Source organism: Sus scrofa, chromosome 8 (assembly GCF_000003025.6).
Source record: "Sus scrofa isolate TJ Tabasco breed Duroc chromosome 8, Sscrofa11.1, whole genome shotgun sequence".
NCBI classification, from domain to species: Eukaryota; Metazoa; Chordata; class Mammalia; order Artiodactyla; family Suidae; genus Sus; species Sus scrofa.
In genome coordinates this window covers 69,431,894-69,457,437 of record NC_010450.4, presented here as the reverse complement: position 1 = coordinate 69,457,437, position 25,544 = coordinate 69,431,894, and the positions used below count along the sequence as shown (strand labels likewise).

Here is a 25,544-nt window from a genome sequence, read left to right as displayed (position 1 = left end):
AATAATTTTGATTACCATTCTCCCATAGTTATCCCACTGCTTTGCAAATAGGTAATTGGCATTGAATATTTATTAATTGAACGGAATTTGTATATATGATATCTGGTTGATCAGAATATACTATCTCCTTATCCTTGGGAATGAGTACTGGTTTATTACACTACAAGTTTTGTATTCTTTAATGTGGCAGTGATAATATATTTGTGCTGAAGAGGCGTTAATTTGAAACATTTGTTATGCTAGTTCACAGTTGATCCAAATGGCCCTACACTTCCAAATTTTCATGTGTCTTTGTGTTTTGAGTATACAAGGATTGAGAATATCTTTGTTGACATGAAATTCGTTCAGCTCTGACCATTGTTAAAAAAGCTCTGTTTTCATTGTTAAGTGTTTATTTTGGGGAGAAAGAAAAAAATACTTTGTTAATTGACTAATATTACTATTAAATAATTTCTCAAACAAAAGCAACCTCTGCACTAAAACATCACCTTTAATCTTTAAAAACCAGAAGAAATTAATGTGCGCAAAAGTACAGAGACTAGTTTAATAAAGCCTCTATAAATCTCTTTGTCAGATTCATTGTTTTCGAGAATGTGCCACAGAATTTTGTTTTCCTCATATTTTATGGCAAATTCCTGACACTTTCTGTATACTGCATCATATGTACTTTTAATGCTTAAAGGATAAGGGCATTTTCAACGAACCTGACGAGTATCCATGAGGACATGAGTTTGATCCCTGGCTTCGCTCAGTGGGTTAAGGATCCAGCATTGCCATTAGCTGTGGTGTAGGTCACAGATGCACCTCGGATCCCTTACTACTGTGGATTAGGCCGGCAGCTACAGCCCTGATTCGATCCCTAGCCTGGGAACCTCCATATGCCGTGGGTACGTCCCTAAAAAGACAGTAAATACATACATACATACATATCCAGGTTCATATTCCAATTTCTTCAGTTGGCTTGAAAATTTGAGATAAGGTCTATATTATTTTGCTGGTTATCTCTGAATGTTTAGAACAGTTCTTCCCTTTTACTTTGTTTTTCTTTTCTTTTTAAACATGTTCTACGTCTTAGATTTGTCTGTTAGCTTATGTTTAACTCAGTGGATTTCAGCTTCCAGCCCCCAGGGCTTTGGTTTTGTTTCTTTTTCCTGTGAAGTCCAATTTGGCAATGCTGGAGATAGTTTTGGTATCACAGCCTGTGGTAGGGTTGCTACTGGCATCTAGTGGATAGAGATCAGGGTTGCTGCTAAACATCCTGAGGTGTATGGGACAGCTCCTGACAAAAAGAATTATCTGGCTCAAAATGTCAGTGATGCCAAGATTGAGAAGCACTAGTTTAATTTATTCCTGATACTTGCCTTAATAATTTTTATAAACTGAAAATTATTTCAGACTGGCAAAAATACTTCATAGGAGGTACTTTGTACTTTATGGTGCATAAATCAGGGGAGTATAATGTTGAGTTGTCTCATTTTTAGTAATTTAACAGGTGATGACCAATTTATCCTTTAAATATAGAATTTAAAGTCAGCTTTTCTAGAGCAAATTTAAACAACATCCTCTTTTTCTAATGAAAGAATATTGAGCTATTTAATTTAACTGGATACCTGCTCTCTTGGTGCTAGATATTTAGAACTTGTTACCTAAATAAGGATCCTGTGCTTCTGTTTTCTCTTCTGTAGCAATGAATTAAACCTGGTGATTAATAAGACCGTTGTGTTTTGATGGTTCTTTTTATTAGACAAATATTTGATGCGCAAGCACCATTTCATAAAATATCCACCTAGTCAAAACAACATTTCCACAGTAGTTTAGATATGACTTAAATTGTCATGCTTTGAATATTGATAACTTTGACAGGTTATTTCCCTTGGGAAGTATACATTTAATTAGGGCATTCATTTCCTTCTGTCTCCCCTTCTTCATGGAAGTTATTTATACGTATTATTTAAGGAAAATGGTTCAAAATATTTATGTAAGTTTTTTATTCAGACCATTTTTAATGTTCCAGAATTGGCTGTGATTCAAAATGGAATTTTTTTTGGTGGACATAATATAATAAAAATGAGTTGGGTTTCAATGGCAAGAATGCATTTTAGTTTTTAATCTGAATTACCTCAACTTAAATGTGGAAGAGTTATATGCCCGTAACTTAGTTTACATTCGAATAAAGGGTTACTATTTTTGTATTTTTATAAGATTGCATCTCCTTTTATCAGTCTCTCTCTACTTGTTGTGTGATGCAGCACAAGAATCTTTTCAGTTAGGAGAAGAGGAATTGGTGTTTAAAGGAGGAAGTTCTCTTCTACTTCCTATTCTGAACTCCCATGGCTCTTTTCTTTTTTTCCTCTTATTATCATATACGCTTTCTACTCTGTGTTATTGTTCATCTGTGCACATACCTTTGCTCTCACATTAAGGAAATAAGTTTCTAGATAGTAGGTTAATTTTACATGTAGTTGTAACAGCAAAATCTCTTGCACAAAGACTGTAATAAAATGTGTTTAATAAATCAGTGAAAATAGCATTTTGCCCTATCAGCTACCCAGTATTTTGAGTTTCCTTTATCTATAAAATACATCTTTAAATTTATTTTTTTGTAACTACCTCTCTTTTCTCCAGACACACTACAGCCTTTTAGAATTTGAAAGGGAAGGGTCCCCAAACCATGTTTTATTTATTCAAGAATTATTTGAGTCCTGACAGTGTCATGGATATAGTTCTAGTTGCTGGATGTATATGCACCAAGCAAAGTCCCTTTCCCTGAAATTTAGAAAGTCATTAAATATATATACTAAATCATGTGATAAACTTAAATTGAACAGAATAAGTATCTAGAGATAGCTCAGAGACTTGTATAGATCTCACAGGTAGCAGATGAAGCAGTAATGGTATCTAGGTCTTTGGATCCTAACGGTTTCCTTGGAATTAGTTTCTTCATTAATCTTAAACTGAGAGGTGGGAGAGGATATAATACATATCCATTCCTATTCTTTCATCCTAATACCTTAAAAAAAAATCTATATATGGAACTTCATAGTCATTTGAATCTACTGTTTTTTAAGTTACCAAGTTTTTTTTACCGTAGTAAGAATAGTGGGCTTTAACATAAGGACTTTTATGGAGAACTTTTAAATCAATAAGAAAACATTTCTGCACTTAGTGTGTCTCATGAAAAGACTGAAATGTATTTTTGTTAGTAAATTTTCGCTAAGTTTAGTTAAGATACAGTATGGCATAAGGGGACTTAGTGTCAGAAAATCACTTTTGCTTGGTATTTAATACCTTCTCTGATCTAACTTTTTTAACCTTCTCACTTTTTCTGTAGTGAGCCCCCTGTTCTAACATACAGAAATTTGATGCTTGTCTACCAATGCCACATTCCTTCTCCTCTTCTCCTATACAAATTAGTTATTTTGGTCAGAGTTTTTCCATATTATTCTTTCTGTGTGCATCATCTCCTTTGAACAGTTTTAGTTGATCTGAACGTTTGGTTTGGCACTTTGAACTACTCTTGGATGGTTTTTGTTTTTTAAAACCTTAAAATGAAATATTTTTCATCTGTTCATTTTATCTATGTTCATTTTCCCATGAATGTCTTTTTTATTTCTTCCATTAGATTGAAAAATTGTAGATATTTTAACAGAGAAAATTTCATTGGGAAGCAGCTTTTTCTCTAGAAATACTCATCTTTTGGATCTGGTTGAAGATAGGAAGACATAGTTTTTACCGTATTATAATTTTGAGTCATGTACTGCTATGGCCAATCTATGCCCAGAAGTCCACTTCCTAATGTATAACACTTATGCTTTCACTACTGCCTTTAAAAATTATTTAAAGTTTAAAAAAAAATTTTGTTTTTTCCTAACTCCCTCCCATTCTAACAGTTGTTATAGATTTTTTAATGTTAACATACTGCAAATTTTTTGAAAAATTTCAGATTATTTTATTATTTGTATTTGAGATATGAGAAATATGAAATGTTATTTCATATGATAGTACACTAGTTTAATGGAAATTTAGAAAGAAACATTATTTCTCCCTAATTTAACATTCAGTATTAAATATGTATTGATTAAATATAGGATTTATGCTCGGTTACTAGATAGGTGACTTTCACAGATGAAATGATAGGAGTTTCTGGTAGTATGTTGAATTTATTCTTTAAGTTTTTTTCCTTATTTTGAGATACTAAGCATGAGCGTAATTTTAGGTTATTAATAAATTTTATATCTATTTTAGTTGTTACAGGAGCACCTTAGATTTGTGAAATAAAATCTCCCAATCATGTTAAATAGTAATATTTTATTTGATAATTATCAACTTTTTATCAGCAAACTGGAAAGAATTATATCTTAATACCTATTCGTAAGTACTGTGACAAGGGATGTCAAACTAAAACTTTTTCCCATGTCTTAAAGTTGCTGTTTTCTAATTCTTTACATCTGTTAATGAATCTGGTATGTGTTATTTTATCAGTGGTTCTCAGTGTATGGTCTGCAGCCCTCTCCAGTTCCCAGAGACCATTTCAGGAGGATCAAGTGGTCAGAACTGTTTTCATCACAGTGTTAATATATTATTTGCCTTTTTACTGTGTGGGTATTTGCACTGATGATACAGAAGCAATGGTATGTAAAGCTGGCCCATAATCAAGGCCGAGGCACCAAATTGTACTAGTATCTTTGTATTCATCACTGCCATATACTCACAGTTTAAAAAGTAAAATAAAAAGCCAGTTTCACCTTAATAATCTAGATACAACAATAAATATTAATTTTTGAAATTTCCACTTTTGAATACATGTCCTTTTAATGTTACTGTGTGTGACAGAATATGAAGTACAGATAAAGAAAGCACATCTGCATATGTAAGTTTGGTGATGTTAGAAGGAAAAGAACTTAGGATTTTTTTGAGATGCGAGGTGAATTAGCAACTTTTTTTTTTTCATGAAATACCATTTTTGCTGGAAAATATAACTTAGACACACTGTGCCTGTCAAACTTGGCCATTTGGCAGATGCTCTTAGAAATGATCAAAGTCAGCTTGTCACTTTAAGGAAAACAATCAGCAGTATTTGTCACCAATGATAAAATTAAGCTTTCAAGCACCAGTTAGGATTTTAGAAATTATGTTTGCCTGTGCTTGTCTTGGTTTGAGTGGGCTTTCCAGTATTTAAAAACTATGGTGGGAGTTCCCATCGTGGCGCAGTGGTTAACGAATCCGACTAGGAACCATGAGGTTGCGGGTTCGGTCCCTGCCCTTGCTCAGTGGGTTAACGATCCGGCATTGCCATGAGCTGTGGTGTAGGTCGCAGACGCGGCTCGGATCCCGCGTTGCTGTGGCTCTGGCGTAGGCCGGTGGCTACAGCTCCGATTCAACCCCTAGCCTGGGAACCTCCATATGCCGCGGGAGCGGCCCAAGAAATAGCAACAACAGCAACAACAACAACAAAAGACAAAAAAAAAAAAAATAAAAAATAAAAACTATGGTGATGGAACCAGTAGTGATATTATTGATGTGGTTTTTTGATACTATAGTTTAATTTATAATATGATAAATACTAATAAATATAACCCTTATATAATGTCCTTGGGAGTAGCATAGTACTTTATAGGTGTACAAAGATGTCCTGGGAACAAAAGATTTAACAGCTGGTCCTCTATGAAAGTCAAAGGTTTCATGTCTGAGCATAAACCTCATAACCACCCCCACCTCTACCCTTCCCCCATGAAATTAAAATAGAAAAGAATACATATGATTTCAGTAAGAAAAAAAATTAGATTACATGTGATACGAATAATACATTTTTCAGTTATTCAAGGAATGTCATTTTTTCCTTTAAACAGTGGGCTTATATATCCCATTGGAATGATATAGGATTGCATTGTATTTATCATTGCTATTGACAGAAAATTTTTCTCTCTTCCTTTTTCTTCTGTTTCTTCTCTTCCCACTTTACTTTTCTCCTTTTATTCCTCCCTTTCTTCCTCTTTTTGTATTTGTTTTTTAGGTGGAGTCTTTCATTTTGGATCAGGATGATTTGGAAAATCCAATGCTGGAAACGGCTTCCAAGTTACTCTTATCAGGTACTGCTGATGGTGCAGACCTTAGAACAGTAGATCCAGAAACACAAGCTAGACTGGAAGCTTTACTAGAAGCTGCAGGTATGTCTGCAAACTCTACGTATGTAATAAGCCTACCTAATTTTCCAAAGTTACACAGAAAGCTAATAAAACTCGATTATAAATGCATGATCTTGGATATTTAGTAATGACTATTTATAAAGGTTAACAGATTACATTCTAGAGAATTACATGCAACATTTCATTAAAGCATATTTTCATTACCATAATAAAATCTACATGTTGTTTCTAAACCTTATAAACAGCGTCTTCTTAGACAGTCAATTTTCATTAGTCCTGAATTCCAGTTTTGCTAATTCACCTACTGGATAAAATGTATTTATATACCCCCAAATTAGTACTCACAGCGTTTTCTCAGTTTTTCATAGAAATGCATAGAATGATAGAAACTTTGAGTTGTTCTGCATGGTTGCTTTCTGCTGAGGTAGAAGAAAGGTGATGCTCTCTGCCTTCTCGTTTCAACTCTCATACTGTAAACAAGTTTTCTTTTCATGATTTACTTAGTGCCACATTTTCCACGTTTTTGTGCCTTTTGCTGGTGATTTCATGTTTGAAATGGCCCCCAAGTATAATGCTGAAGTGCTATCTAGTGTGAGAAGGTTGTGATGTGCCTTGTGGAGAAAAGGTGTATTAGATAAGCCTTTTTGGCGTGAATTACTGTGCTGTTGGCCATGAGTTGAAAGTTAATCAATCAACTATATGTTAAATAAGATTGTCTTTAAATAAAAACACACCTAAAGGAAACTTATATATTGATTGGTTAATGCAAATGATGTGGCCAAAGGCTCACAGGTACCAGATCTCTGTACTTCCCCTTGGAGCAGTGGTCCACTATTCACTAATTCAGTGTCACCAGTGACTTTGCATAACACGTCTACTATAAATAAATAGAATTGACTGTATTATAATTCTGCACACTCTTTTTACAATCATAGACTATCTCTTAAAACCTTATAGAGTGAATCATATTTTTGTGAAGCAGATCATCATTATATTGTCCTCATAGGAATAGTGTTTTAATTAGAGTTTTTATAGATAATCAAAGATTTGGTACCATAGTATATAATATGTCTTAAATATAAGGGAATAGTAACTCTGAATCTCTTATGATCATTTAAAATAACCATATGTTCTTAACTTTTCTAAAGTAGACATACAGTGAACAGTAATTGTTCATGGCTTAAGCACCCCAAACCAATGCCAAGTGTTATACCTGCAGTATATATAAATTGATATTTTATTATAGCATAAAACTGACCTAATGCTGTTTGGTAATCCTTTCAATAAATACCTTTGAACACAGCATCTAAATATTTGAAGTACTCATGGTTAGGTTTGATTTCTATCCTGGTTAAAATTCTAGAATGGGTTATTAAAGGGATCTTAACTAAATACAGATGAAAACCTAGTAGAGGCACATGTAAAATTCCATCTTTGAGTATAGAAAACTGTACAGAATAGTACTGATATAATTTAGCATTGCCTGAAATTTGATGTTGCTTTAGGAGTTTACATGAGGGAAATGAGGATTGTGAAATTATTTGAAAACATGTTATGAGAGGAACAGGGAATGTTTCTCCTTAAGGTGAGAAGACTCAGGTTGAGTACAAGAGGGTTATTTGTTTAAAGATGTTATGTGAAAGTAGGTTTCAGCTGAAAGGAGCTGCTTTTGGAGGTAGCGTTCCTTTTCATAGGATGCTAATGGTTGCTTCATTTTTCTCATTCTGCGATTATTTCTACTTTTTTTTCTGTTTTCCTTATAGTAGCTAACAAGCTAGTGCCCCCTTCCTCCACCCCCTCACTTTTCTCCCTCCTTTAACTCCTTCCTTTTTTTTTTTTTTTTTTTTTTTTTTGCTTTTTAGGACCACACCTGCGGCATATGGAGGTTCCCAGGCTAGGGGTCTAATTGGAGCTGTAGCCCTCAGCCTATGCCACACTGGATTCTTGACCCATTGAGCAAGGCCAGAGATGGAACCCACAACCTCATGGTTCCTACCTAGTTGAATTCGTTTCCGCTGCACCACAATGAGAACTCCTAATTCCTTCCTTTTTTAAATAAAGAATTTCACAGACAAACCCAATAAGAATAGCATAATGAACTCTTGGAGTATCTATCATGTAGTTTCAACAGCCATTAATATATAGATAATTTTGTTTCATCTTCACTCATTACCACTGTGCTGAAGCTTTTTAAAAAAGAAATATAACCATAATACCTTGGCACATACGAAGAAAGAAAAGAATAAAATAGCATTAATTCCTTAATATTGCCAAATAGTCTGTCAGTTTTCAGATTTCCCCAGTAGTTTCTTCATGGTCTTTTTATAGTTGGTTTGTTTGAATTAGGATCCAAACAAGTTTTACATATTTTTGATGTTAATTTTTTTAAGTGTCTTTGAATTATAATAGTATAACAGTTCCTTCCTCCTCTTTTTTTAAAAACACATTTGTTGAAGAAATTAAGTCATTTGTCCCATTTTATTTATTTTGGTAGTTGTACCTCTGTAAGTTGTATTTCCTATAAATCAATATTCAGATCCATATATTTGACCAAATCTGACTTCATTGAATTTTTGGTGAGAATAGTCATCCATGGGTAAATATATTTCCTCATGTATCACATAGGTGCTCTGGTTGTTTCTCTTTTTGTGATACTGAGATTAATCATGGCTTAAGTGTCTTCAGAAAGGATGTAAAAGATTTGGAAACTTGGTCTGAAAATACCTTTTTCACTATCTTCACACCTAATAGTTTGACCAGGTATAGAATTCTATTTTTAAAATCATTTTTGGAGTTCCCTCATGATGTGGCAAGTTAGGATTCGGCATTGTCACTGGCTATGGTTCTGGTCGCTGCTGTGTCACAGGTTTGCTCCCTGGCCCAGGAATTTCCGTGTTCCTTGGGCATGGCCATAAATAAATAAATAATTCTTCAGACTTTTAAAATTACTGCCCTGTTGTCTCATGATTTCTGGTTTTGCAGTTCAGAAATTTGATGCTAACTTTATTTCTGATTTCCTCCATCTCTATTTACTGTTCTTTATTCCTCATTCTTTGAATTTTTGCGATTTTAAAATTTTGCCCTCATTTTGAGAGTTTCTGGAGGTCTTTCACATTTAATATATTTTTTGACTGGAGAATCCTGGGTTTTATTTGTCGTCAATAGCAGTGCCTTAAACAACTAAATTGGAAAGTGTATGTGCTTGTTTTGTCAACTAGTGGGTTTCACTATAAATTATTTATTATATATATTACATAATTATTTACCTGCTACAACATAGCAGTTTACCATAAACATAACAGTATGGTACAATACCCATTTATTGTCTCTTAGTTTCTGTAGGTAAGACGTCTGGGCACAGAGTATGGCTGGATTCGCTTGTTCAGGGTCTCGTGGGCTGAAATCAAGATATCAGCTAAAGCTGAGTTCTCATCTGTAGGCTATAGGAGAAAACCCACTTCCAAATTTTTCTACTGTTAGAAGAATTCAGTTCCTTAGAGTTATAGGACTGAGATTCCAGTTTCTGTACAGACTATTAGCTGGGGCTGCTGCTCTCACCTCTTTTAGGTTGCCTACTTTCTTTGACATGTAGCCACTCCATCTCCATCATGGTGTGCAGAATCCTTCTTGTGGTTTGGTTGTGGGAGGGGGAAGAATGTGTGTTTCTCTTTTTCTTTTTGATGTGTGTGCATATGCATGAGTGTGCACTTTGGCCTCGCCCATGGCACGTGGAAGGGATCGAACCTGTACCATGGCAAGAACTCCTCCTTCTTGTACTTTGAATCTCTGGCTGCTTTTTCTTCAACCAGCCATAGAAACCTCTTTGCTCTTCATGGACTCAAGTGATGAGGTCAGGTCCATCCAGATAATCTTACTATTTTCAGGTCTGCGGTGCCATATTGCATATCAAATTCATAGTTCTAAAAATTATATAGAGTGGGTAGACCAGAGCTGGGTAATCTGGGGAACATTTTAGAATTCCTAGTATATTAGTGATTGGACAGAAACTCCTCCGTTTCTTTGAGAACTCCCGCGTGTCAGTATCTTTAAGTCTTCTCTGTGGCTGTTCAATCTCTTGAGAGACACATCTGCCCATTTTTGTCTAGTGAATTATAAATCTGGATGCCAGCATTTTGGGAGCTGAGAGGGGAGTTGGAAGGGAGCTAAGGATCTCACTGTCATGCACATGGTCACTGAATTCTTGTTTTCAATTTAGTATGATCTCTTTCTCATCTATACCTGATGTCTCCCAGCCTAGGGCCTTTCTGGTTTACTTTCTTTAGAGAATAATCATCTGGCTGTGCACTTTGGGGATGGAGTCTTTGATAAGTCTGGCTTACTCCTCAGCCAGTTTTTCTGTTTTCTGTTTTCTAACTAAAGCCTCACCCCCTATACCTGTATATAACTTCTGAGTCTTACTGGGCTGATCATGTTGTTTCTCTTTGATATCTATATATTCTGTTTATTCTGTTCTGCTCCTAGTTATGTCTCTACTCTGTTATGTCTTCATGAATATTAGCTCGAATTTACAAATTTCTTCTAGTTTTATCAAAGATGGAATTCCTGTTATATTTTAGTTCTCTTCTGAGTAAATTTTAAGAAGGAAAAGGGGGAGTTCCTGCTGTAGCACAGCAGGTTAAGAATACCACTGTGATGGATCAGGTTGCTGCAGGGGTACAGGTTCTATCCCTGGCCTGGTGTAGTAGGTTAAGGATCTGGTATGGCCCCAGTTGCAGCTCACATTCAGTCCTTGGCCTGGGAACTTCCACATGCCATAGGTGTAGCCTTCAAAAGAAGAAGAAGAAAAGGGGGAGAATAATTGTCTTAAAATCATCTTAAAATGAGAAATCTAGATATTCTTTTAATTGCACCTTTGCTTTGAAGTTATATGGGTTCTCTTGTTCAGTTCATTAAATGTCGTTAACTTGGAAAGGATGATCTTGTCATCATCTCTCTTTTCTGTCATTTGATCTTCACTAATTAATATCTAATAACTAAATAAGACCAGTAAAAAAGGATCACTGTAATCCAGAGTAGCTAGTATAAATTTTCAGCCACTTTTATTCATTTGAAAGGTTACTATGTATTTAAGTTATTTCCTAGCTATTTTTACTAAAATAGTTACAAAGATATGAGAAGTTTATAAAAATTTAATGTAGAATGTTTTGTTTTCAGTGTTATTTCTTTTTAAAACAAGGATAACTTTTTAGTGATTGAGAAATATCCTCTTGTCTAGTTCTGTTGCTCTTTCTGATGAATAGTTGTTATATAGCTAATCTGAGTTAGCTATGATATTGGAACTAATTCTCTCATGTGAAAATCCATCTGTGATCTTGATTTCAATAATGTTAGGATACTTAACTAACTACAGATATCTTATTGAATAAATACTGCTATAGCAGATTTAGACTACAGTTGGCTTTTAATTTAGGGACACAAATTATACAGTAGGTACCAGTCTCATCATACCAAGACTGTTTTTAATCCTTTGTACATCTTGATTGTAGCAGACACTGAACTTGACTGCTCTGAACATTTGTTATATCTAAAATCAGAATGGCTTCTTGCCAAATTTATTTTTGGTTTCATAAGATGTAATATCTCATATCTTGGATTTTTCAGAAAGAAAGGCGAATACTTATAAACTTAAAAAAAAAAATAAAAATAAACTTCATGGAGTTCCCATTGTGGCTCAGCAGTAACGAGCCCAACTAGTATCCATGAGGCTGCAGGTTCAATCCCTGGCCTTGCTCAATGGGTTAAAGGATCCCGTGTTGCCATGAGCTGCGGCAGAGGTTGCAGATGCATCTCGGATCTGGCGTTTCTGTGGCTGTGGCATAGGCAGGCAGCTGCAGTTCCAACTTAACTCCTACCCTGGGAACTTCCATATGCTGCAGGTGCACACCTAAAAATAAAATAAATAAATAAAATAAACTTCAAACCCAAACTTAGATACTACTGAGCCCTTCCACCATTAAAAGAAATCTGTACAGATATGTTTATTATTATCATTTGAGAGATATTTTTGGTCTTTGTCTTAGTTTGTTTTAAAACTCGTGATAGTCTTTTCTAAACTTTAGTTTAATTCCTAAATTTGAATCGCTTGGAGATCTTTTTTAAACAGTTATTGATCAGTAAACTTTGGGGTCTGAGATTCTGCATTTCTAACTAGCTTGCAAGTGATATTAATGCTTCTAGTTCCTAAACCTCATGTACCTGAGTTCTGTAATATCTATCATAAGATTAGATGTTTTATCTTCAAGTTAGAGCAAAGGTTTTTAATCCTGGCTATGTGTCAGAATCTCCTTAGAGCCTTTAAACTATGTAGATGCCTAGGCCTCACCTTTACTTAACTGAATTACATCTTTAGATACAGAGGAGCTCAGCATCTGTATTTTTGGGTTTTGTTTTTGTTTTTGTCTTTTTGCCATTTCTTGGGTCGCTCCCGCGGCATATGGAGGTTCCCAGGCTAGGGATCGAATCGGAGCCATAGCCGCTGGCCTATGCCAGAGCCACAGCAACGTGGGATCCGAGCCGCTTCTGCAACCTACACCACAGCTCACGGCAACGCCGGATCCTTAACCCACTGAGCAAGGCCTGGGTTCGAACCCGCAACCTCATGGTTCCTAGTCGGATTCGTTAACCACTGAGCCACCACGGGAACTCCAGCATCTGTATTTGAAAGGCTTTACTGACTGGCAACCTGGATTAAGCACCTCTGAGTTATAATAATAAAGATTAGAGATAAGTTTGCTTTATAATGATATCTAGAATAGCAACCAGTTATGTTTCACATACATGGAAACTAACCATTTCTGCTTTTGAAAAAAATTTTTTTTTATTTTGCTATTCTGAATGTTTTTTAGGTATCATATACTAAGTTGTACTAATTTGAAGCAAATAGGTACTTATGGATAAGTTATCTTTTATTCAGCCTATAATATCTTAACAAGCCAGTTATGGTCCCAAGTAGTAGTGGCCATGCTAAACATTCTTAGATGAAAGTGGGCATTTACCAAAAGTATAAGGATAGTGCTGGCTTCTGGCACTACTAACGTCAATGAGTCATGGAGTGTAACTTTATCTAAACTTGTCTCCTTTCTATTTCTTTGCTCTGCTGTCCTCTATGTTGACTTATTTTGGGTAGTCTTTTTCTCTTGGTGATGGTAAAAGTGGACAAGTGGCTAATAATTCCCATCTTAGCAATTTAGCAACCCTTGAACATAGGTTCTTTTTGCAGATCCAAGTGAGGACATTCCTTTATCCCATCATGGGCCAATGACCTATTTCTAGGACTGGAGAATCATAGAGTCAAGCACTTAGGGACCACATGGAAGAAATAAGATTGAGAATTGGGGAACAGTGACTTCCCAAAAGATTCTGGCCAGATAATATATATGTCCAGTGTGTCATTTGGAGATTAACATAAATAGAGTTAAGTAACTTGAATTTTGCTTTGTTTCTCCTTTTGGGTATATCCAAATTGGTGTGAAAATAATATAATAGGAATAGGCAAATTATCTACGGCTGATGGTAAAGCCTTTGCAGATCCTGAAGTGCTTCGGAGGTTGACATCGTCTGTTAGTTGTGCGTTGGATGAAGCTGCTGCTGCACTTACCCGTATGAGAGCTGAAAGCACAGCAAATGCAGGGCAGTCGGACAAGTAAGTATATTTTCACTGTGATCAATATAAAATCACTTTCTTAAAAATAATAGAAATAGCTGACATTTACTTAGCATGTTTTTATGCCTGGCACTGTGCAAAAACCATTTTATATGTGATATCTTGTTTGTACCCACAAAAAGCCTTAGGCATGGATTTCGTTTTCATTCCCATTTTACTCATGAAAAGCTGAAAAGAAGTAACTTAATCATGATCAAATAGGTGACAAATAGCAGAGCTGGGACACCAGTGTCTATCTGACTACAAGGATGACTTCTTACGATATTATAAAAGATCTTTTGCTATAATGTTTCGGTGACAAAAAAGGAAGTGATTTCTAATGCCGTTTTCTACTTCATATGCATAGTTTGACCATTATATTTTATTTTATTTTATTTTATTTTATTTTTTTGTCTTTTGTCTTTTGTTGTTGTTGTTGTTGCTATTTCTTGGGCCGCTCCCGTGGCATATGGAGGTTCCCAGGCTAGGGGTCGAATCGGAGCTGGAGCCACCAGCCTACACCAGAGCCACAGCAACGCGGGATCCGAGCCGCGTCTGCAACCTACACCACAGCTCATGGCAACGCCGGATCGTTAACCCACTGAGCAAGGGCAGGGACCGAACCTGCAACCTCATGGTTCCTAGTCGGATTCGTTAACCACTGCGCCACGACGGGAACTCCAGTTTGACCATTTTAAAAGGCAAGGTTTTTATTTGTTTTATGAATGTTCAAAAAATATCATAAATCTAGTTTCCATAAGTTGAATGTGAGTTCCAGGGACTTTCTTGTTTTGTGTCCTACAATCCCTATTATGTAGTACTTCACAGTTAGTAAGGACTCAGTAAATATTTTGTGACTTGACCTTTTAAGTTTTTCTGATGATGTTATGTATTAAAGGTCATACCATTTCATATATAAAACAATATGGATAGTATAGTGAAAAATATAATGCCAAGGATGCAGCTGGCAGAAAATCATTAATAGTCCTTATTGTCTTCACTCCTCAGAGGCTTCTTTTTTTCCCCTCTAACTAAAAAGAAACCATTTTATTTATAGTTGACCCTTTACCTATAGGTCTGAACTGCACAGATCCTTATACACAGATTTCAGTTTGTGGTTGGTTGAATCCATGGTTGCATGAATGTGGATATAGAGGCACCATGATATGGAGGAACTGCATTTATGCAGGTCTAAGTTATTTGCAGATTTTCAGCTGAGTGGAGTATGGGCACCCCTAACCTCCATGTTGCTCCTGGTCAACTGTGTTTTAGCAGATGCGTTTAAATAGTTGAGAGAATGAGAGTATTCTTTGGTATATGAGTTTAGAGATGAAATATAGCACTTAAGAATCATCTTTTGGAGTTCCTCTTGTGGCGCAGCAGAAACAAATCTAACTGGGAACCATGAGGTTGCAGGTTCAATCCCTGGCCTCGCTCAGTGGGTTAAAGATCTGGCATTACTATGGCAGTGGTGTAGGCCAGCAGCAACAGCTCCAATTAGACCCCTAGCCTGGGAACCTCCACATGCCTCAGGTGAGGCCCTAAAAAGACAAAAAAAAAAAAAAAAAAAAAAAGAATCATCTTTTATATAATAGTGTTTTTATGCAGCATCATTTAAGACCGTGAAAGAGAGGTTAATATAGCATTAACAAAAGTGTGAAGTTGATGTTATTCTTGGCTCTGTGTTCGTTGTCGTTCATCTGACATCATTCATTATAGTTATCTTTAGGTTCTATTCCTTAGTTAACTTTCAGTTTTACAGGCCTACAATATTATTGATACTCTTCAGATATTTTTCATGTGGTGTCTTATGAGACTGGCAGAAGAGTATGTTAAAGCTACTTCAAGCAGGAAATAGAATAGAAAAAAAATAAAGAGTTACAGGTTCTTTGGCACTGAAAATACTGTAAGTGATCAGCAAAACAGTAGAGCATGCTTGTGACAGTCATATTTGTTCAGCAAATGTTGAGAAATAATTGAGTACATTGAGTACTATGTGCTAGACTTTACAGTAGTTAAGTGTTGTGGCGTGTGCCAGTTTTAACTTTGCTCACAAGTTCTGAAGTTCATCTGTTGGCTAGAATAGTTCCGAAAGGTTATTTTAAAGCTTACACGGAGGAAATTGAATGAGATTTCAAATGGGGAAATAGAGGGTATGTGCCTGAGAAAGAGAGAGAGGATGAGAGACCACCTGAAAGGAAAAAAAAAAAAAAATGTTCTTATATAGGAAATGTCTTGTGGAAAGGATTTGTCCTAGACTGAGAACACTGGATCTAGCAACTGTCAGTGCTATAAAATGGGAAATTGAGACAGTTTTATTAAGTGCTGTTCAAAGCTTTCATTTTGGCAAGGGGAGAGTACATTTAACAAGTAGGTGAACTATATAGTATGGCATAAAATGAATGATAAGGTTATGGGCAGAGAAATTGGGGAAGTGCTAAGGCAGTGTTTAAGGTGAAGATCACATTGTGGGGTTTTTTTTGGGGGGGGGTTTGTTTGTTTGTTTTGTTTTGTTTTGTCTTTTTGCCATTTCTTGAGCCGCTCCTGTGGCATATGGAGGTTCCCAGGCTAGGGGTCTAATCGAGCTATAGCTGCCAGCCTACGCCAGAGCCACAGCAACGCGGGATCCGAGCCGCATCTGCGACCTATACCACAGCTCACAGCAATGCTGGATCGCTAACCCACTGAGCAAGGGGCAGGGATGGAACCCACAACCTCATGGTTCCTAGTCGGATTCGTTAACCACTGTGCCACGACGGGAACTCCACACATTGTGTTTTTAATAGGGTAATCAGAGATCCTCACCTAAGAGGTGGACTTTTTAGCAAAGACCTGAAATAAATAAGGTAGTGATCTGTGCCTACAAGAGAAACTGTCTTGTCAGAGGGACAGCAGATACATAAATCTTGGAGTTGCAGCTTAATTAGTATTTTTAATGAAAAGAAAGCCATTTTGGCTAAAGTGGAAAGAGGAAGAGTGAGAATAGTAGGTGATGAAACCAGAGAAGTAAAAGGAGAAGTATGAGATCTTACCACTGGACAGATCCTATAAAAATTTTGACCTTTACCGTGATAAGATTAGAGGCCGTTGGATGACGTGATGTGCTTTCTTATAAGCAAGATCTCTGGGTTCTTGGTTGAAAAGAGCTTGAAAGAAGAGTTCCCTGGTGGCTCAGCAGGTTAAGTTTCTGGTGTTGTCACTGCTATGGCTCTGGTCACTGCTGTGGCACAGATTTGATCCCTGTCCCTGAACTTCCAGATGCCATGGGCATGGCCAGAGATAGAGAGAGGTAGCCTGAAGGAAAGCTAGCAAGGGAGACTGCCTAGGAGACTTTGCCATAATCTGAACTAAAGATGAAGTTCTCAAATCTGGGTGGTAAAGAATAGGGGTGTAGAGGAATTCCCATTGTAGTGCAGCAGAAACAGATCCGACTAGGAACCATGAGGTTGAGGATTCGATCCCTGGCCTCGCTCAGTGAGTTAAGGATCCAGCATTGCTGTGAGCTGTGGTGTAGGTTGCAGACGCGGCTCGGATCCTGCTTTGCTATGGCTGTGGTATAGGCAGGCCCAGGCCGGCAGCTGTAGCTCCTATTTGACCCCTAGCCTCGGAACCTCCATATGCTGTGGGTGTGGCCCTAAAAAAGAATAGGGGTGTAGAATAGAGGTTATACATGGATACCTTCAGTACCTGAAGTGACAGAGCCATGATTCAAGAAGATGTATATTGAGATATATTTGAATAAAGAGAATATTTTTTTTCCAGTTGCTCTCTTTTATTTTGAATAAAGAGAATATTAAAAGACCTGAATAACATTTTTCTAAGAATGAATTTTATCCAAAAGTGAAAGAACCTTTAGAAATGTCCATATTTGGAATTCCTTTGGGAGATTTACTCTCAGTCTAATTTTTGTGTTCCACCACTTTTTCCACTGTCCTTCTGTTTGAATTAAGCCTCTGCCTGACCTGGATATTTTTCATACTTCCCCAAAAAACTGATGGAATAAGTAAATACTTCAAAAAAGAATCTTCTTGGAGTTCCTATTGTGGCTCAGTGGTAACGAACCTGATTGGTATCCATGAGGACACGGGTTCGATCCCTGGCCCTGCTCAGTGGGGTAAGGGTCTGGCATTCCTGTGGGCCTTGGCTTAGGTCACAGATGCAGCTCAGATCTGGCATTGCTTTGGCTGTAGCATAGGCTGGCAGCTGAAGCTCTGATTGGACCCCTAACCTGGGAACCTCCGTATGCTGTAGGTGTGGCCCTTTAAAAAAAAAAAAAAAAGAATCTTATCAGTTATTCATAGATAAGTAAAAATTACATGCTCACAGCTTTCCTAATTTCCCTTTACTTGATTGAAGGACCCAGAGAGTTCTTTATAATTAGTACAAGTTTTAAGTATTTTATTAAATTTCATAAACTTTTTCTAGGGACTGAACAGAAGTATAGTTGTAAACTTGTATTTTCTATACAGTTTTATATTTTAAAATTTTGGGTTTTTTTCCCTACTTATAGTAAATTGGACTTTATCTTTCAGTTGCGTGACTGAAAACATTTTGTAATGTTGATCATTTTAATTCAGTGACTTTTATATGTAGATTTTAAAAACTCAGTGAATCGAATCATTTTATTTTCTCATATTTATTATGAATCTTTGAAATAATCATTCTTGTTTAGCACTGCTGTCCAGATTAACCTCAGAATTCAATACTTATGGTGGGTGATTTTTTTTATATTCTTATATCCTGATATTTCAATATTCTTTCTCAAATAGCCGCAGTTTGGCAGAAGCCTGTTCAGAAGGAGATGTGAATGCTGTGCGCAAGTTACTCATTGAAGGGCGAAGTGTAAATGAACACACGGAGGAAGGGGAGAGTCTCCTTTGTTTAGCTTGCTCCGCTGGATATTATGAGCTTGCACAGGTTTGTGTTATCAAAAGCAGTCTCATGATTTTTTTTGTTTTTTGTCTTAATCTGGCCTGTGTAGTAATGAAATAATAAAATAAAATCGACCATCAGGCTCGTTTTAAGAAATAGTGTTGGTAATGCATTGTGTGTTTATTTGCTTTTACTATAGTATGACTAGGTAGGTGTTAATATAAATATATGTTCAAAAAATTTTGATGAAAATACCATTTTTTAATATCTTAAACTTTTTCTTTCATAAGGTTTTGTTGGCAATGCATGCAAATGTGGAAGATAGGGGAATCAAAGGTGACATCACACCTTTAATGGCTGCTGCTAATGGAGGACATGTCAAAATTGTGAAGTTGCTGCTAGCTCATAAAGCTGATGTTAATGCACAGTCTTCAACAGGTTATGCCTATTTCTTTTTCAGTTTTTAAATATTAACACCCTTTGACAGTAATTAGTTCACATGGACGTGATCATTAGTGGTGGTTTTGCAATTACTGATGCTGCACATTTGTGTGTCTGTGCATTAGCTTAAAGTTCATTGAATATATTTTGAGTGAAATTTCTTCTGTTTGTGTCTGAGGGTTATTACTTGGCCTTGGTTCTTTTATATTAAACACTGACACAGTTCAAAGGACTATCTTCTTGCAAGTGAAGAGGTGTAGACCTTTATTTATGGGGAACAAGAGAAGGGAAGATAGGGAGAATCATAAGAAGGATATGCAACAACAGGCAGGACTGTCATTACCTAGTGCTATTAAATTGTGACCTGTAGAAAAAGAAAGTCTCATGAAAACATTGTGTCCTGCAAGGGACATAATGCTAACATCTAAACCATTTTTTTTTTTCTTTCAAAGTTGGGTATAGATGGATTTGTGTAAAAACTCTAAACTGTCTGAAAATACATATTGTGTATTTCCTTCCTGTCTATATTCTCATATTTATTAAATATTTTAAATAATTTTAAAGGTCTGCAAGTTCTTGTTTGAGGGGGGTTTAGAAATGCTTATTTTACCCAAAGTTTGTTTTTTCTTCTCCTGTAAAGTAGGAGATTTTTATCATCAAGGAGGAATGTTTTTGAAATTATTTTAACTTTGGTCACTTAACTGATGTAAAAAAGTTGTAGTAAAAACAAATGGAATGGTATGAATTATATCTAAGTAGGATGAATAATTACAATCTAAAAAGAAATGAAGCTTGGGATACCGTTCTCTAATTAAAGTTAGAATAAGTGTAACTTTTTTCCAATATGGAAAATTAGTTTCAGAATTTCTCAGTTCTTTTATAACTATAGTTGGTAAGTGTGTCTAATTTTCCACATGCGTTTGACTGATTTTAAATGGAAAGAATAAAGAGTTGGTTTTGGTAAGATAAAATGTTAATGAAGAGAAGAATTTTATTACATATATATGTTATATATATATAATATCTAACTTTATTAAGGTTATAGTCTCTTATTTCAGTTTTCTTAATGCTTAATAAATCTGTTTTATTTTGGTATTTTATGTTAACATCTTTGTTCTTCTTCATTAAAATAGGCAATACAGCACTTACATATGCTTGTGCTGGAGGTTATGTAGATGTTGTAAAGGTGCTCTTGGAATCCGGTGCTAGTATTGAGGACCATAATGAAAATGGTCATACTCCTCTTATGGAAGCTGGAAGTGCTGGACATGTGGAAGTAGCCAGATTGCTGCTAGAAAATGGGGCTGGCATTAATACGCATTCCAATGAATTTAAAGAGAGTGCCCTTACATTAGCTTGTTACAAAGGTACAGTACAGAGCATTTTTTTAAAAACAAAGTTTTTAAACTCATGAAATGACAGTTCATATAGTATGGTTTTTCACTTAAGATAAAAAGTAAAATTAAAATATGATTATAGTATGTAATAAAACTGCTTAAAGTTTCAGAATTTAAAAGTTCAGTGTATAAAGTTTATATATTAAACTCTTAAAATACACACTCAATATTACAAATATTGTCAATGAAAAATATTGATCCAGTTGTTTTTTATCAGAAATAATTATTTAATTTTAATATGCACTGTACTTTTTTTTCCATCTTTTTAGGGCTGCATGTGCAGCATATGGAAGTTCCCAGGCTAGGAGTCGTATCAGAGCTATAGCTTCCAACCACAGCCACAGCAATGTGGGATCCAAGCCGCATCCTCGACCTATGTGACCTCATGTTGCGGCAATGCCAGGTCCTTAACCCACTGAGTGAGTCCAGGGATTGAACCCGTGTCCTCATGGGTACTAGTCTCACTCGTTACTGCTGAGCCACAACAGGAGCTCCTGCACTGTGCTTTTTAATGGTTTTGCTTATTAGAATATTTTGCCTAGTTCATGCAAAAGAAGCCTGTGAATCCAGAATTACTTAGCCTGTACTTCTAAATTAAATTCAATAAAAGCTAGAATGACCTATTAATAAGAAGGTGCTTAAAGTATTTTCATGAACTAAGAAGAAAGAAAAATTGAAGAGAGAGGAGGGTATATGAGAAGAAAAATGAAAAATGGTGTGGATTGAGTTTGTATTCAAAAGAACAGTTCTAGAGTATCATCAACATACTTAATAAAGTTAGAAGGAAGAGCTGGTTGAAATTGAGAGCACCTACCCATACATAGCTGTACAAAGAGGATACATGGTGTTCTATATGATGTCAACCAACCTGAAAATACTGATAATATAGAAGAATATCTTATTTTGGGAGGGCAAGATAATTGTCTGGAAAGGTACTTGGTCTTCAGTCAGTTAATGCTCTATATTCTGGATTCTCATAAGAGCCATAGAGCCAAACATTTTTCATGTTCAACCTTTATGACAGATTAATGACGATAACTAAGAGACTTTTTAAAAAGCAAATTTCATGAAACTTTGTCTGCATAGCCAATTCAGTTCAATGCTTCCTGCCATCTTCAGCCATATCATGTTTATATCATAAAATGAATAATAAATTTTTGGCCTAGAGGCATGAAGAAAAAGCTCTTACAAAGCAAGAACAAAATTTAAGGAGGTGCTCACTCTCATTTCAGAGTCTTCATGTACACAAGCATATGAGTGAATGTCTCCTTAAATTTTGCACCCTGGGCTTTGATTCCCTCACCCTTGTGTTGGCCCTGGTGTTGTTTTGTTTCATTCTGTTTCAGAGTGGCCAGGTTTTGTTAGGTCTTTTGAATTAATTTCATCTAAAATCATAGCTAAAATAATCCTTATCTGGTGTTACAAATAGTTCAGGTTAAAGGTGCTTATTAGGAAGTACAGCTGAGGCCTCTTCTCTAGTTCTGTTTAGTAATTAGGCAGAGGTTAATCTTCATTGGGAGGAGAGGAATTATGCCTTGGGGCAGTCTCTCCAGGTTGGGCTGTTTGGGTGGCTCTTTTTCACCTTTTCACAAATACTTTTGAACCCAGAACTGGCTGCATTTTACTTAACTAAGTCCCAGATTGCCAGAGATCTTTGAGATGGGGCTCTTCCTTCTCTCCTTTGCTCGTAGCCCCACTGTGCTTTCCAAAGGGAAAGCTGAGGTTGGGGCTTGCAGGCTTTAATTACAGAAGCTGGATACAGAACTGAGCTGGTGGAGAATATCTCTACTGCTTCCAAAGATCCATGGACACTCTTACTTTCCTGTGTTTCTGGTGAGGTCTCCTAGCATATAGATTGGCAGGGAGGAGAAGGGGATGGGATTGAATTCAGGCTGAGACTGAATATTGATGTGGACCTTTGGAAAATGAGAATGACAGAGAGGAAAGAGGGATAGTTTGTTAGCAAAAAACAGGGTATGGCAGATGCTACACTTACCACAGTTAGTTGTGCTTTAACTGACTTTAGGATTTTACTGTCCTCTCCTTCCATCCAGTCCCAGGTGATTGAGAACTGACTGTACCTCATTCCAGATAAACTTGAGAAAAAATTAGTCATTCTTCTATTGTTTTTTACATAGTATCTGAAGTCTTTTTCAAAATATAATTTATATTCTTTATAACTACTCATAAGGGATTTTATATGAAGCATATGATTTATTTGAAACTACATAAATATATGTGTATGTGTGTATATGTATGTATATATATATGTTTATATCTAAATGAATGCATAAATGTAAGTGGTGTTATTTCAAGAAGTTTTATATATTCAGTTTCCGACTTACAAGCAGGTTGTTCCTAAAATGTCTGTTAGTTATTGCTCATTTCCTCATAGAAATAACTTCAAGGATGATTGATTATCATCCCAGACTACTAGTTCACAAAAGCTAATTTAGTTCACAGTATAACTAACTATGACATACCTGGTCTCTTAAAAGGTTATAGAGGGGATCTTCTGGGTGTTACATTTTAGTGGCATCTTTGCTTACCTGCAGCAAGAATTCCAATAGCAGCAGTTTCTAGGGCAACAGCGTATGGAGTAGAACAGCAAAGATCACTTGTATAATTTGCATTGGGCAGTTGAGGGTAGCTTGTAGCTGACTTTATTATGCTTATATTGTTACAAGTTAAATATAACTTTTCAAAATAATGTAATGTTTTTTAGAATAATACATTATTTTTAATCTTACATACTTCTGGTTTAGGACACCTAGAGATGGTGCGGTTTCTTTTGGAAGCAGGTGCGGATCAAGAACATAAAACAGATGAAATGCACACTGCTTTAATGGAGGCTTGCATGGTAAGATTGGTGAAATTCATACATGAAATGTATTTATGTATTAGGTAGAAAGAGACAAAGCCAGTGTATAGTGAATGCTTTTTCCTTGGGTTCAAAGATTCTGCTTATCATAGGCTTATTGTAAAACAGCACCTCAGTTATCTGAGTTGTCAGTAGTTTTCAGAGCCAGTTGAACAACATTAACTTCTATCAGAAGTGCTTTCTGAAGCTTTATAGCGCTACCATGTTTTTCTTAGGCTCACATAACTATACTGGTTTTATGTAGTTGGCACAAAAAGTGACTTTGAAAGGCTGAGCAAGGATTTTAAAGAGAACATAAAACACAGAGTATAAAGATAATACTAAGTATAACGTATTTATCAAACCTGTAATTTAATTTATGAAAAATTAGAAATCAGAATATTATCTTACATAATTCTTCTTCTATCCTGGTCTTTTCTCGTCCCTGAATTCCTTTTTTAAAATCTTTTTTGGGAGTTCCCTTCATGGCGCAGCAGAAACTAATCTGATTAGGAACCATGAGGTTGCAGGTTCAATCCCTGGCCTTGTTCATTGAGTTAAGGATCTGGCGTTGCTGTGAGCTGTGGTGTAGATTGCAGACATGGCTCGGATCTGGCGTGGCTGTGGCTGTGGCTGTGGCTCTGGCGTAGGCTGGCAGCTACAACTCCCATTAGACCCCCTAGCCTGGGAACCTCCATATGCCGTGGGTGCAGCCCTCAAAAGACAAAAGACCAAAAAAAAAAAAAAACCTCCTTTTTTAGTTTGTAGTTGAGAATGCTTAAACTTTTGTATCTCAGTCTTGTGGCACAGAAATGGATCAAAAAAACATTATAGAGAGATTTATGAAAAGAATATGCCAAAGATAAAAAAACTGCAAACTAATTTGAAATTTCTTCTCTCAGCTTCCCTTTAGAGAATGATTATTGCGAGAATGCTGAATCTTATTACTAATTTAAAAAAACATTAGGTAGCCTCAAGACTTGGGTTATTTTTGTTTTTCTTATTGCCATAACAATGTTTGCTTCAGTAAATTATTCTTTTTAAGTTTTCTTGGAGGGTTTTGAGTTCCCTATCTGTTAAAATGAGGATAGTATCCTTCTCTGGGGTTGTTGTGGGGATTAAATGACATGATATGTGTAAAGTGCATCAAAATATCCTGTGATAAGGAATTTAAAATATTCTATATGTAGATTAGAAAATGAGAATGGGAGTTCCTTGGTGGCCTGTCAGAGTAAGGATCCAATGTTGTCACTGCTGTGGCTCAGGTCACTGCCATGGTACAGGTGGGATTCATGGCCTAGGAACTTCCACATGCTATGGGTGTAGCAAAAAAAAAAAAAAATTTAAATGGAATATTCTGTACACCTAACCTGCATGCAATGGAAGTAAATGTTATAAGTAGATGAAAGATATTAGTTCGGGCCAGACATTTGGAGGCTTGCTAAGAGACTGAGATTTTAAACTGGACTTCAAAGGAAATGTAGGAGTTGATTCTGGAGGGAGAAAATTCTGAGCTAAAAGAAAAACAAAGTGGAGTTCCCATCCTGGCGAAGTGGAAACGAACCCAACTAGGAACGTTGAGGTTGCAGGTTCTATCCCTGACCTCGCTCAGTGGCTTGAGGATCCGGCGTTGCCATGGGCTGTGGTGTAGGTCGCGTATGCGGCTCGAATCTGGCGTTGTTGTGGCTCTGGCATAGGCTGGTGGCTACAGCTCCAATTAGACCCCTAGCCTGGGAACCTCCATATGCCGCAGGTACAGCCCTGAAAAGACAAAAAAAAGATCAAAAAAAAAAAAAAAAAAAAAAAGAACAAAGTAATCATAGTAAGAAGACATGGCAAGTCCAAGGCAAAAATGGACATGACAGTTTAAGAGAAAATGAAATGTCTATGAGGTAAGATATAGAAGGAAAAAGAATATGAAAGGAAGAAAGAAGGGAAAAGAGAGCTTTGGAGTTGCCAGTAGTTAGGAAAACTGTGGTTAAGGGAGACCGGTAAAGGAGGTAGAAGATATTATGAGAGAACTTTTTCCTTTTATTAATTTTCACTGGCATTTCAATGTTGAGCAACAAAGGAAGCACCATGTACATACTGTGTTCCCCTTTTCCTAACACATCATGCTCAAATCCCCACTCCTCCAAAAATACTGCAATTTTTTTTCTGCCTAA

General features: G+C 36.2%; 1 protein-coding gene across 16 annotated transcripts in view; it reads left to right on the top strand.

Annotated features, from left to right (window-relative positions):
- Nucleotides 1–25,544, top strand: part of ANKRD17 (ankyrin repeat domain 17) — a 170,778-nt gene that overhangs the window by 73,981 nt on the left and 71,253 nt on the right. For all 16 annotated transcript variants that reach the window (XM_021100390.1, XM_021100382.1, XM_021100389.1 and 13 more), the window contains 6 exon segments: nt 6,014–6,167; nt 13,653–13,809; nt 18,579–18,726; nt 18,972–19,119; nt 20,256–20,489; nt 23,285–23,379. In XM_021100390.1, coding sequence (XP_020956049.1) covers nt 6,014–6,167; nt 13,653–13,809; nt 18,579–18,726; nt 18,972–19,119; nt 20,256–20,489; nt 23,285–23,379 — 936 coding nt within the window.